This window comes from Bombina bombina, chromosome 5, assembly GCF_027579735.1.
Source record: "Bombina bombina isolate aBomBom1 chromosome 5, aBomBom1.pri, whole genome shotgun sequence".
Taxonomy (NCBI): domain Eukaryota; kingdom Metazoa; phylum Chordata; class Amphibia; order Anura; family Bombinatoridae; genus Bombina; species Bombina bombina.
The window spans coordinates 559,288,035-559,302,772 of NC_069503.1; the positions used below are offsets into that span (position 1 = coordinate 559,288,035).

The 14,738-nt window shown below is 36.8% G+C and overlaps 1 protein-coding gene across 1 annotated transcript in view; it reads right to left on the reverse strand.

Annotated features, from left to right (window-relative positions):
* CTNND2 (catenin delta 2) overlaps positions 1-14,738 on the reverse strand; it is a 1,648,910-nt gene that overhangs the window by 951,529 nt on the left and 682,643 nt on the right. Inside the window, exons 3-4 of the mRNA XM_053714511.1 lie at positions 13,945-13,979; positions 3,171-3,287 (exon numbers count right to left, since the gene is read on the reverse strand). Coding sequence (XP_053570486.1) covers positions 3,171-3,287; positions 13,945-13,979 — 152 coding nt within the window. The remainder of the gene's footprint in view (positions 1-3,170; positions 3,288-13,944; positions 13,980-14,738) is intronic.

Genomic DNA, 14,738 nt, shown 5'->3' on the forward strand with positions numbered 1-14,738 from the left:
GGAAACAGATGGATTGAAGCCGATTGACAGATTGATAAATCGGCCCCTTAGTGTCTATAAAACAATGGAAGCTGTCATGTTGTAACTTACAGTAGGTTGCGTTCTCTGCTGTGACAAATTAGGGACAGTTATAAATAGGCTACCAGAGTATGCAGCCAATGGCTGTGTGAAATATAATAATGCTTTGTACTTCTTGTTGTTAGAAACAATTTCAGAATGGAATTACAGAAAAAGGGGACAAAATAAATAATGAACGTATATTGCAGACTTTCTTTTATATATATATATGATTTATAATTTTATATTACCATCTCAACGTGTTTAATGTTCCTTTAAAACAAGATTATAAGATTATTTCAAATACCGTATGTTTGATGTTATAATTAAAGTGGGAATGGAATATATGTAAAACATCTAATTCAAGGAATTAGCCTAAAATTTTGCGTTAATCCCTCTTAATTTAATTATGTTTGTTGGTCAAAAATAAAATGATTTAAAATGCCTTACTTTCTCCTAAAATCAGCACAATATTCTCCTCATCTAGGCACATTTTTACTAGGGACCATGGTAAAGTGCAGACTCAACTGCATATCCGGTAGAGCTGCCACTTATTGCAAAAATGTGTCCAGAAATATACGAATAATAGAAAGGTATTGGGAACTCTTTTGGCACTATTGGATGCAATCCCCATCTTTACAAATATCAAAATAAATAATTTAATCAATAATAAATGGTAGCAACGAAAATACTAGCTAAGAACCAGACATTCTCTCCTCCATATACAGTATAAACCTGGTAATTAAATAATTTATGTTTTTAATGCCCTACCTTAAAGGGACAGTATACACCAATTTTTATATGACTGCATGTAATAGACACTACTATAAAGAAAAATATGTACAGATACTTATATAAAACTCCAGTATAAAACCATTTAAAAACTTACTTAGAAGCTTCCAGTTTAGCTCTGTTTAAAAGATTAGTGGAACACCCACTGCAAGTGGGAAATAAGACACTCCTCCCCCTTCTTTTGCATATGAAAAGGCACTTTACACAAACAGAAGCAACTGGGGTAGGTATACGTCGGTATTCTCCTAAAACTTTGAGTCTGAAAATCAGAGCAGCGTTAAAAAAAAAACTATAGATAATCTACAAAACATTTATGCAAAGAAAAATCTAGTGTATAATGTCCCTTTAATATGTGCTCCCTTTTAGATCTCCTTAGAAAAAAAAAGAAAAAAATGAACATCATTTTAATAGTAGCATTCCAGTTTATGACCTTTTAAATCCCCTAATGCTCCATATCTTTGCTTAGGTCTCCAAATTGCATTATAATCCTCATCATTCATAAAGAAGATTGAGGGCCCTATTCCCTTGGGAACTAAAATAAGGCCATATTTGGGCCACTAAACAATTTGAACTTAGTGTAGCTTATATAGATATTCAGACCTCACCTCTGAAATGTAAATTATAAAGTAAGGAAACTCTTACTTTCCAAAACTATAGGCTATTTTTTATCTTAAAGGACCAGTCAACACAGTAGATTTGCATAATCAACAAATGCAAGATAACAAGACAATGCAATAGCACTTAATCTGAACTTCAAAAGAGTAATAGATTTTTTTTCTGACAATTTTAAAAGTTATGTCTTTTTCCACTCCCTGTACCATGTGACAGCCATCAGCCAATCACAAATGCATACACGTACCATGTGACAGCAATCAGCCATTCAAAAATGCATACACGCTTATTCTTGCACATGCTCAGTAGAAGCTGGTGACTCAAAAAGTTTAAATATAAAAAGACACTGCACATTTTGTTAATGGAAGTAAATTGGAAAGTTGTTTAAAATGGCATGCTCTATCTGAATAATGAAAGGTTAATTTTGTTTGAATGTCCCTTTAAGTGTGACAAATAGCAATACAGATAAGATGTTACAGACGTACATTGGGCACTGCGTTTTGTTCACTGCTGAATACGGAAGTAAGAGGCTGCATGCGTATTCAACTCTTTTCAGAGCCAGATATCTTCTTGTGCAAGTGAAACACACTAAGATCTGGATTTGCACAGCCGAATACCGCAAGCAGCCTCTTCCGCATTTGGCAGTGAACGAAACTGCCAAATGCACGTCTCTATAAGCTATATAAAGCTTATAATGAATAGCTAATTATTAACCATGAAAAAAGAGGACCATATTCTTACAGATAAGGTGTATAAAAATGTTACCATGTGTCTACCATAATTATTAAATAATATAGCCCTCAATTAACAGCAGCTTAAGGGGTAGCTCAAAGCACTTTATTAATTAGCTTCTGTTCTCCTGATATTTATTGTGCCCCATCTACATGTAGGAAACCTATAGGCTTCCACATTATGGGCTCTATTTATCAAGTCCTTCGACTGCAGGTTCACACAAGCGAAGCTGCAGTCAGGATTTATCAAGCAGTGGTCATCAGACTGCTGCTCCCCTGCCCTGTTCTCCTCATCTTAGGTGGAACATTTCAATCTCCCTGGTCAGATAAGACACTGAAAGAGACATACAAACAGGCAGAGAGAGTTAAAGAAAGAAAGATACCAAGGGCTCGATTTATTAATCCCTTCGACTGCAGGTTCACAAAATTATTAAAAAAAATTCTACTGAATAACAATTTAGCCATGCAAAACACGTTTATTCTTCCTTTTTCTTGAGGTCACTGTTGTAAAAACACATTTAAATATTCCTTTTAATGCAAATTTGTTTTATTAAAGCTAAATAAGGGAGAATATATCACGATCAACCAGCTCAAATCTCAATTACAGAAATATTCTCATTTTGCATGATAGCATATCAAACAAACAAAAAACACTAATCAAAATAAACACATATCCCAGCTTTTTATTGAAGCTTTACAACAATAGTATAGATCAGTTGTTTAAAACAATTTAATGGCTTCATATATAAAAAAATGCAGAATACATACAAGTTACCAAGATACCTCAAAATAATGTATTTTTTTCATTGTGTTTAAAAGTACTCTACATTTTCATATTTATTTTAGGTTTCAATATTTTGTTTTATTGTGTTTACATTTTAAATGCCTTTTTCAACAACAACAACAAAAAAAATCCTAGTTGAAACATTTATAAGCATTACCTTTGGAAATGTTATAATTTTATGTCCATACACTTACTGTCATTAGATGAATAGTCCTGAGGATCAAGTATTCCTGACTCCTGCAGTGATCTAATACATGAATCAACCAGTTCTAAACCAGTAGTTAATTCATCCTCTATGTCTTTCTGACCATCTGAAAGATAAAAATGATTGTGGAACAGCCATGAAATATGGAGAGTAAATTTGACAGGAACAATATAAGTCTTTAACAAATGAAACAAAAAAGGAAATATGTCATTGTGTATAATATCTAGTTTAAAAGATAAATGTTTTCTATTGTTTACTCATTTTCCTACTGCTGTGTCCAATATGAAGTATGAGCTCCTATCACACAAGTTTAAGATTGAACATCATATTTTGAGCTTTTTCCAAGCACTACGGCTGCATGCTTTATTATCCAAGCAAACTAGATATAAAAATCTGTGACAAAATATCTCACTTTACTGGAATATAAATATAACTGTAACATGTCTATAAGTATGGCAATATCACAAAATTTCAAAATACACACATTGGCCACTTTATTAGGTACAGCTAGGTAGGGTGTTGAGCTTTTTTTAGCCTTCAAAACAGCCTGGATTTGTCTAGGCATGGATTCAACAATATGCAGAAAATGTAGTGGAGGTATTGTGTACCATGCAGACATGAGTGTGTCACGCAACTCCTGGAGATTTGATGGAGGTGTAGGCCTGCAGGGAATAGTAGCCCTTTCCAGCTCATCCTAGAGATGTTTAATAGGATTGAGATCCGGGGACTGAGCGAGCTAATGCAGCAAAGAAAAGTCATTGTTATGTTCCAGGAACCATCCCATAGTGATTCTGGCTTTTTGTACTGGGGCATTATCCTGTTGGAAGTAACTATCTGCCTGAGGATAAACTGTCAACATGAACGGATGCACTTGGTCATCAATGATGTTTACGTACGCTATGGCATTCAGACGTAAATCTATCTTTTCCAAATTCGGAGCCTGCCATCAAAATCACGCACTAGGAACGTTGACTCGTCAAACCAAGCAAACTTTTTCCAGTCTTTGATGGTTTTGTACTTGTGTTGTTGTGCCCACAGAAGGTGCACTCTCTTGTTCTTCTCTGATAACAACAGCACCCAACGTGGCTGCTGGCTGTTGTAGCCCATCCACTACAAGGTGGGCCTAGTGGTGCGTTGCAATATGTTTTTCTCCGCACCAAGGTTGAATCCTGATGTGATTCGTGAAATTATGGCCTGTCTGTTTGCTTGCACAAGTCTAGCCATCCTCCTCTGACCTTTCTCCTCAACAAGCATTTTTCTTTCACAGGACTGATGCCGATTGGATGTTTTTTTGTTCATTGCACCATTCTTGATACACCCTTGAAATTGTGGTATGTGAAAAGTTCAGGAGTACTGCCATTTCAGATACGCTTCGTCCAGCACATCTTGCACCTACAATCATGACATGTTCAAAGTCCATTAGATCACTGCTCTTCCCTATTCTTTCTGCGTTTGTACACTTAACTGATAGTTGGAAGGTTGTTCTGTTGTATTTATACCAAAACTGTGGCCACATGATGTGCAACGTACCATTTATGTGCACAGCAGGGCTGTAAATAATAAAGTGGCCACACAGTGTATATTTTTACAGGCATCAAAAAGCTGATTAGTTTTTTTTATGTGGACTTTGCTTTTATTTTAAAGACACATTCACCTAGATTATGAGTTGTGCGTTAACAGGGGTGCAGTACTAACGAGCAGTTTATGCACTGGTATTACGGGTTTTTATAAACCCGGCGTTAGCCGCAAAAAAAGTGAGAGAAGAGCAAAATTTTGCTCGACATCTCACCTCAATACCAGCGCTGCTTACGTTAGCGGTGAGCTTGTAAAACGTGCGCGTGCACGATTTCCCCATAGGAATCAATGGGGGAGAGCCGGCTGGAAAAAAACCTGCAAAAAAGCAGCGTATAGCTCCTAACGCAGCCCCATTGATTCCAATGGGGAAAATACATTTATGTCTACACCTAACACCCTAACATGAACCCCGAGTCTAAACACCCCTAATCTTACACTTATTAACCCCTAATCTGCCGCCCCCGACATCGCCGACACCTGCATTATATTATTAACCCCTAATCTGCCGCTCCGGACACTGTCGCCACCTACATTATACTTATCAACCCCTACTCTGCTGCCCCCAACATCGCCGACACCTGCATTATATTTATTAACCCCTAATCTGTTGCCCCAATGTCCCCGCCACCTAATTACATTTATTAACCCCTAATCTGCCGCCCACTATAATAAAGTTATTAACCCCTAAACCTAAGTCTAACCCTAACCCCCCCAACTTAAATATAATTTAAATAAATGTAAATTAAATTACTACAATTAACTAAATTATTCCTATTTAAAACTAAATACTTACCTATAAAATAAACCCTAAGCTAACTACAATATAACTAATAGTTACATTGTAGTTAGCTTAGGGATTATTTTTATTTTACAGGGAACTTTCTATTTATTTTAACTAGGTACAATAGTTATTAAATAGTTATTAACTATTTAATAACTACCTAGTTAAAATAAAGACAAATGTACCTGTAAAATGAAACTTACCTAAGTTACAATTACACCTAACAATACACTATAATTAAATTAATTTCCTAAACTAAATACAATTAATTACAATTAAATAAAATTATCTAAAGTACGAAAGAAAAAAAACACTAAATTACAGAAAATAATAAAATAATTACAAGATTTTTAAACTAATTACACCAAATTTAATCCCCCTAACAAAATAAAAAAGCCCCCCAAAATAAAAAAAGCCCTTGCCTACACTAAATTACAAATAGCCCTTAAAAGGGCCTTTTGTGGGGCATTGCCCCAAAGTAATCAGCTCTTTCACTTGTTAAAAAAAAAGTACAATCCCCCAACATTAAAACCCACCACCCACACAACCAGCCCTACTCTAAAACCCACCCAATCCCTCCTTAAAAAAACCTAACACTAACCCCTTGAAGATCACCCTACCGTGAGAAGTCTTCACCCAACCGGGCAGAAGTGGTCCTCCAGATGGGCAGAAGTTTTCATCCAGACAGCATCTTCTATCTTCATCCATCCGGCGCGGAGCGGGTCCATCTTCAAGACATCCAACGCGGAGCATCCTCTTCAAATGACGGCCGACGACTGAATGAAGGTTCCTTTAAATGACGTCATCCAAGATGGAGTCCCTACAATTCCAATTGGCTGATAGAATTCTATCAGCCAATCAGAATTAAGAAAGAAAAAATCCTATTGGCTGATGCAATCATCCAATAGGATTGAACTGGCATTCTATTGGCTGATTGGAACAGCCAATAGAATGCCAGCTCAATCCTATTGGATGATTGGATCAGCCAATAGGATTGAAGTTCAATCCTATTTCCTGATTGCATTAGCCAATAGGATTTTTTCTACCTTAATTCCGATTGGCTGATAGAATTCTATCAGCCAATCGGAATTGAAGGGACGCCATCTTGGATGATGTCACTTAAAGAAACCTTCATTAGGTCATTGGCCGTCGTTTGAAGAGGATGCTCCACGTCGGATGTCTTGAAGATAGACCCGCTCCGCGCCGGATGGATGAAGATAGAAGATGCCATCTGGATGAAGACTTCTGCCCGTCTGGAGGACCACTTCTGCCCGGTTGTATGAACACTTCTCCCGGATTCATTGAGGACTTTGGCCCGGTTGGGTGAAGACGTCTCAATGTAGGGTGATCTTCAGGGGGTTAGTGTTAGGTTTTTTTAAGGGGGTTGGGTGGGTTTTAGAGTAGGGTTGGTTGTGTGGGTGGTGGGTGTGGGTGGTGGGTTTTAATGTTTTTTTAATGTTGGGGGGATTTGTACTTTTTTTTACAGGTAAAAGAGCTGATTAATTTGGGGCAATGCCCTGCAAAATGCCCTTTTAAGGGCTATTTGTAATTTAGTGTAGGGTAGGGCTTTTTTATCTTGGGGGGCTTTATTATTTTGTTAGGGGGATTAGATTAGGTGTAATTCGTTTAAAAATCTTGTAATTTTATTATTTTCTGTAATTTATTTATAATAAACCCTAAGCTAGCTACAATGTAACTATTAGTATTTATTTTATAGGTAAGTATTTAGTTTTAAATAGGAATAATTTAGTTAATTGTAGTAATTTTATTTAGATTTATTTTAATTATAAGGGTTAGATTTAGATTTAGGGGTTAATAACTTTAATATAGTGGCGGCGACGTTGGGGGCGGAAGATTAGGGGTTAATAAATGTAGGTAGGTGGCGGCGATGTTAGGGCCAGCAGATTAAGGGTTAATAATATTTAACTAATGTGTGCGATGCGGGAGTGTGGCAGTTTAGGGGTTAATATATTTATTATAGTGGCGGCGATGCTCAGTTCGGCAGATTAGGGGTTAAAAAATGTATTTTAGTGTTTGCGATGTGGGGGGGCCTCGGTTTAGGGGTTAATAGGTAGCTTATGGGTGTTAGTGTACTTTTTAGCACTTTAGTTAAGAGTTTTATGCTACGGCGTTGTAGTGTAAAACTCTTAACTACTGACTTTAAAATGCGGTACCAGACTTGACAGGAGAGGGTCTACCGCTCACTTTTTGTCAGACTCGTAATACCGGCGCTATGCAAGTCCCATTGAAAATATAGGATACGCAATTGACGTAAGTGGATTTGCGGTATTTCCGAGTCTGGCCAAAAAAGTGAGCGGTGAGCCTGTCATTTCAAGACTCGTAATACCAGCGGGCGTTAAAAAGCAGCGTTGGGACCGGCCAACGCTGCTTTTTAAGCCTAACGCAACACTCGAAATCTAGCCGATTGTAATTTAAATTAAGGAGAAATGAGGGATAGCGTTACCTTTAAATTAGTCAAACAAATTCAAATGGTTTAATATTTATTCATATATTTGCAAACCTTAGAATTTTTGGAGTATAAGGCAATAATATACAAGTTTATGTACAGAAGAATGCAACTAGAGTTGCATGAAGGACAGACTCCAAACAGATATTGTTGAAAAGGTAAAGTATCAAAAAATGAAAAGAAAAAATATATAATTACCAACATTTATACAAGATAACTTTATTATGCATGAAGAAAAAGTAAAGTCCAGCCAGACTGTAAACACACACACACACGATTAAAAATTGCTTAAACTCAGAGTTCATGTGGTTATTATAATGGTCACAGTGATAAGTCAGAGTAATGATATACAATACAGCTGCTGTGGGTTACAATATTGGTATCAACTTGTTATAAAGTATTGCCTCTTATCTATCATACTAAGTGGTATGGTTAACAGCCTATCATAATGTGCGTAATGCTGCAATCTCGCAACAATGCTACCGCTATAGAAAGCAAATATGACTATTGATACATTAAGTTACTGATAATAGTAATCTGCCATTAGTGATGACAACTATATATGATATATTAAGTCTCCTAATAGCATACAATAAAGCTTCTAAAGTATGTCCTGGACGTAATAGTTGAACTATCACTAAACTCGCAAAAAAAAGCTCTTCTATAGCGGGGGCTTGTATTACAGTTACACTGACTAGTTTTATTCTAAATCAGGGAATTACTACATGTAAACAGACTGAGTAAGAGGATAAAAGATGAGGTACTATGACCTTATGAGAGTGCCCCTGACGCGCGTTACACATAATGCTTCCTAGGAGGGGTACACGCCGGCCAGAGTTGGCGGTTATTATTGCCGTGGTAAACCTGCCTTAAGGCTATCATTGGATCCTGATTGGTTGTTAACTGAGATGTGATACGTGGCTCGATTTACCATTGAGGCTTAGTTAGCCAATACAATTTAGCCTGATGACGTCAATGACTGACGTTGGTTGGCAGAGTGTTCGTATTGTAAATCTTATCCGGATTGGATGATCATGTTTACATTTTGCTTGAATTGTAAACTAAATTTTATCACAATGGTGTTGTGATTGTCTCATTGGGTATATATCATTGCAACAGGGGGAACTTATGGCAGTAATTGGTCTACAAATAAATTGAATATCTAACATGAACATAAACTGGCAGCATGTGATGGGCGAGCATATACATATTATATTGGCATTATATTGTATGAATGTTGGTAATTATATATTTTTTCTTTTCTTTTTTGATACTCTACCTTTTCAACAATATCTGTTTGGAGTTTGCAAATCTGTCCTTTATGCAACTCTAGTTGCATTCTTCTGCACATATCATTGTAATATAAAACTGATAACCCTTTATGTGTTTTCAATGATCTTCTAGCACTGTGGAGTAAAATAATTTTGCGTATGTGAAGGAGAGACAAGCCCAGTGAAATAAAACATAGCACAACATTACAGTTCTGTTGCATTAAAGGGACAGTCTACTCCAGAATTTTTGTTGTTTAAAAAGATAGGTATTCCCTTTATTACCCATTCACCAGTTTTGCATAACAAACACGGTTATATTAATATACTTTTTACCTCTGTGATTACCTTGTATCTAAGCCTCTGCAGACTGCCCCCTTATTTCAGTTCTTTTGACAGACTTGCATTGTAGCCAAACAGTGCCCTCTCATAAGTAACTCTACGGGTGTGAGCACAATGTTATCTATATGACACACATGGACTAACACCCTGTGAAAAACTGTCAAATGCATTGAGATTAGTGGAAGCCTTCAAGGGCTTAGAAATTAGCATATCAGCCTACCTCTACCTAGGTTTAGCTTTCAACTAAGAATACAAAGAGAACACAGCAAATTTGATGATAAAAGTGAATTGGGAAGTTGTTTAAAATTGCATGCCCTTTCTGAATCATAAAAGTTTAACTATGACTAGACTGTCCCTTTAACATGTTTTTCTTTGTATTTTATACTGCTTTACACTTTGGGGCCTATTTATCAAAAGGTCTTGCGGACCTGATCCGACAGTGCGGATCAGGTCCGCAAGACCTCGCTGAATGCGGAGAGCAATATGCTCTCCGCATTTAACATTGCACCAGCAGCTCAGAAGTGCTGCTGGTGCAACGCCGCCCTCTGCTGACTCGCGGCCAATCGCAGGGAGGTGTCAATCAACCCGATTGTACTTGATCGGGTTTAATTCCGGCGATTCCTGTCCGCCTAATCAGAGCAGGCGGACAGGGTTATGGAGCAGCGGTCCGCTGCTTCATAACTGCTGTTTCTATCGAGTCTGAAGACTCGCCAGAAACACAGGCCCACAAGCTCCGTTCGGAGCTTGATAAATGGGCCCCATTAAATTAAGTTTTATTTACATTTAAACTTTGCACTTTCTATTTTGTATTTTATTTTGTATACAGCAGTGTATTTAGAATTGTGATTTATAAATTCTGAATATCCTTTCACAGTTTCTCATACTTTGTATATTCATGTGTATCTTTTACAAATTAGATTGCACTTTGTATTTCATCTATTTAAAATAAAACTGAACAATGTAAAGCTTCAGTTTACCAAAGAGCTTCATTACTTTCTATATGCCCGATAAGCAAATATTCTCTGGTTTAGAGAGAAATTGGAGAACATCTGGGGCTGATATAAATGCTCAGTTTGCATCAATTACAAATTATACTGAAATGTTCTCACTACAATTTAACTTGCTTTCACCTATAGTTTAATATATATTACTTTTCTGTCAGTTTAATAAGTGCATTGTGAATTTTGAGCAAACTTCCCCTGTATACAGCTGGCAAAGAAAATCAGTGAGACCAGGTTGTTTAAAATGTTTACATCATTTCCCAAAACTTGTGAAAGAGCTTCAGACATACCCTGGGAACTTTCCTGTTTAGCCCAGGGAACTCTGCTATCCCTCCCACTTTCGGAAGCTGTGTTTTTTTTTACAATAGAGAAAATACAAAGTGCAATGTAAGTTGTAAAAGATACAGAGAAATATACATATATTTTTTTGAGCATTTAGTGAGTTCAGCCCCTGTGAAGTTTGCACTACAATTTCTCTCCAAGCAGGAGAATCTTTGATCATCAGGACCTTAGAGAGAGCAATTAAAAATGAAAATTTTAGTATATGTCACTTTCACCACTCTGGGCTGCTGATTCTTGTTTACATAGCTTTTCTTTACAGAATACAAAAGCCTTTAGATTTCAGTATAGATGGTGTTTTAATAGGCAAAATTTACTATTTTGAATGACCAAATAAAGATAAAAGAGCAAGTTAAAAAAAAAATTGTAAAACATTCCAGCAAGTTAAATTGATTTATTGGGAACACATTAAAAAGGAGAACATTTTACAGTACAATGTTCCTTTCAATACCAGGTAAATAAATGTTCCTTTTTTATGATATCTACAGTACATACAGCAACAAATTATTATTATCATTATTACAAAATTATAATAATATGTATTAGTTCATACCTGCCTTATTTATACATTACATACAAATACATACAAGTGAATTTACCTATAAAAACAAATACATTTTCCACGTTATTGTAATATTTAAAGATTACATAACATATTGGTTTCCCAAAAATGTAACATTTTATTTATAAAAGCTCTTAAAATTAATAGCACTATAGTTATAAAAAAACATTATTATTAAGGCATGGAAAGCTATTTTTTAATTTCCTCTGGTCCTCTTTGCTGTCTACTGCTGGTCACCAGAACGACATAGGAATGCCACTTCTGTAAGAAATCTCCAGTTATTGGTGTGCATAACAGAAATAAATCTCTCTGCAGGGTGCTCGTGTTTTGTTGAAATTTGCTCTCTCGTTGAGATTTGCTACCTTAATGAGGCTCATGCGCACATTGAAGTAGCAAATCTCGACTATTGAGCAAATTTTGACAGAACACTGGCACCCTGCAGAGAGATTAATTTCTGTTATTTACCCCAATAACTGGAAATTTCTTACAGAAGTGGCATTCCTATGTCGTTCTGGTGACCAGAGGAAATAAAAAAAAAATCAACACTCTGGGCTTAGAGCTTACTAAAAGGCTCCTAAAGGTTCAGGATGCTGGTGTTGTACAGTGCATTATGAATTTGTGAGTATTCTGTTTTATTTTTGGACAACTATATACTCTAAAGAATCTACACTATTTGGGCTTCGTCTTTTGTGTTTATGTTTTGTTACAAACTGCTATTTGTAACTGGCCCTTTAAATGGAAAATTGCCCTGCTTCCCTGGATTTTGGAGAAGCCTATTTGCCAGCCTCCTTCCTCATGACTATGTCCCCTGGAAGATTGTGCCCCTGAGAGCATATTAACTTTTATTGGGTGTGTATGGCCCTTTAAGAACCATCTGGGGACATATTGTGACTTTGGTGAACAATGCCCCTTTAAGACTATGTCCCCAGACCTGTGAAATGACTTGTCCCTGGCTTTCTCCCACTTGGTTCAGTTTCATTGTGTGCCATTAAGAGTTAATTTTGTTCAATTCTAAATACAAGTTTGCTGGGATCAGCTCTAATTAGGTTTAGTGATAAACCTTACCATTGTCTACTCAGACTGCTAGTGATAAGGTGGACTGCATTGTTTTATTGTGTGTAACTTGTTATCTGCTGAAGTAATGTTGTGGCCTGTCAAAGGGAGTGTCTCTCTATCTAATATCAAATGTGTGATGGGGGATTTTATGCCTCCCCCTGAGAGTGTCCTATTTGCATGTAACCTCAATAAAAAGCAGGCTGTGTGCTCCAGCACATCAGACCTATTCTGACCCTCTAACTTGCAGATTTGACTCATGTTTGTAGGGGACAGCTATATCACTACAGGGATTGCTATGCTCTTCATACTCCCTTAGCTACAGGGATTGCTACAGAAGGAAGAGGTTCACCTACTGGAGCCTGGTCGTAGGTCCAGGGCGCAGAGCAGACGGCGAGATACCAGCCCAGCAGCGGTGGTTCATAGAGACTGCATTACTTATGGTGTCTACGCAGTAGTTAGAGTGTCTACGGTGCTGCTGCTCCTTTGGTGAGCGCTAGGAGCATCCTTTTCTACGGTCCAACTTCCAGCCAGCCTGGAGGCAACCGTAACATGTTTATTTTATTATACTTATTTTGTGCCTGGTGCAAATATTTTTTTTACCCCTTACACTTCATGGTAGGTCTTCACTAGTTGCTTCTAGCCACCAATAACCATCTCTGCCATCTGTATTGCAGTAGCCATATAGCAAAAATAGATCTTTAAACATTGTACATTATGTCATTGTTACATGAGAATGTCTCTTTAAGACCTAAAGAATATGTGCAACTCATTCACTGTTTTTCAGTCTGACCCCCACTTCTCCATCACACACTAGGGGGCCGATTTATTAAAGTGCGGACGGACATGATACAATGTAGCGTATCATGTCCACCGCGCATCGATAAATGACGACAGCATATCCTGTCGGCATTTATCATTGCACAAGCAGTTCTTGTGAACTGCTTGTGCAATGCCGCCCCCTGCAGATTCGTGGCCGCTAGCAGGGGGTGTCAAGCAGCCGATCATATAGGATCGGGCGTATTGATGTCCACAGCTTCAGAGCAGGCTGACAAGTTAGGGAGCAGCCCGAAGGCTTGTGCGGAAACAGGGGCATCAAGCTTCATTCGGAGCTTGATAATGCGGCCCCTATATGTCTCCCCAAATGCAACACACAGAGTTCTATTTTCTTAACTGGTCAACATTTGTCTCTGAGTAGATTCAGGTTTCAGTATTTGTTTGAGTGTACATAGGTTTTTAGCACTTATCCTGGCTAAAGCATAAGTTTCTTTGCTGTAAAATAAATTTCTAATATTTAAACAGTTCTGCAAGTAAGGGAAATCTAACATAGCGCCCCATTAAACAGTAATACAATAACGTCTAGAATATATTTTACCTTGTGTTTGCCAACGAAACTGCTCCTCTGCTGAACTGTAAGAAATAAAAACAAAGTTTAAGCATTAAAAATAAAAATCATAATAATATAATTAAACAAAAAATAAGGATTTAATAACAAACTGTATTATTTTTCTTCAACTTTAGGAGCAATTTATATATCTATATAAAATATTTTATAATAGTTCATTCAGTTAGATATTTTAAAACACAGATACTATGTTTAAATCAACTGAAATTGTTCCTTTTTTTCTTCTACAGCATAAGAAACATCAATAACTCATTATCTACCTAATAGCAGGTCTAAATAAAAATCAAAGCACTAGCTGTTCATGCACAACCAAAGAACATTAACGTGTACACAATATGTTTACCTCGGTTAGCATCATAGCATTTACCTTCCAGAGGTGCAGTTAACTTTCTGTTCAATAATGACATTGCTATCCGAAGCCACTAAAAGCTTTTGTTCTATACTTACTGTAGTTTTGTGTATCACAAATAATTTTATCTCTGTGTGTCTAAGTAAGGAACTAATACTAAGGCTACATTTAGCCAATGGTATAATTTAAATCATATTAGAAAGTTATGGGGCCAATCACAATCGTTCTCATATATTTGCCCCAGAGATGAAGCTTTCAAAATGTGAATTTTCTTTTAAGTGATCACAATCTCAACGTTGTTAATGTGTTGTTATAAGATCATGTTAACAGGAGAGAAATGTGTCATTTAAAAAAAAAAAAAGTCAAATACAAAGGCAATTCACCGGTTCGAGTTGTCTGGATTGATATTTTTATA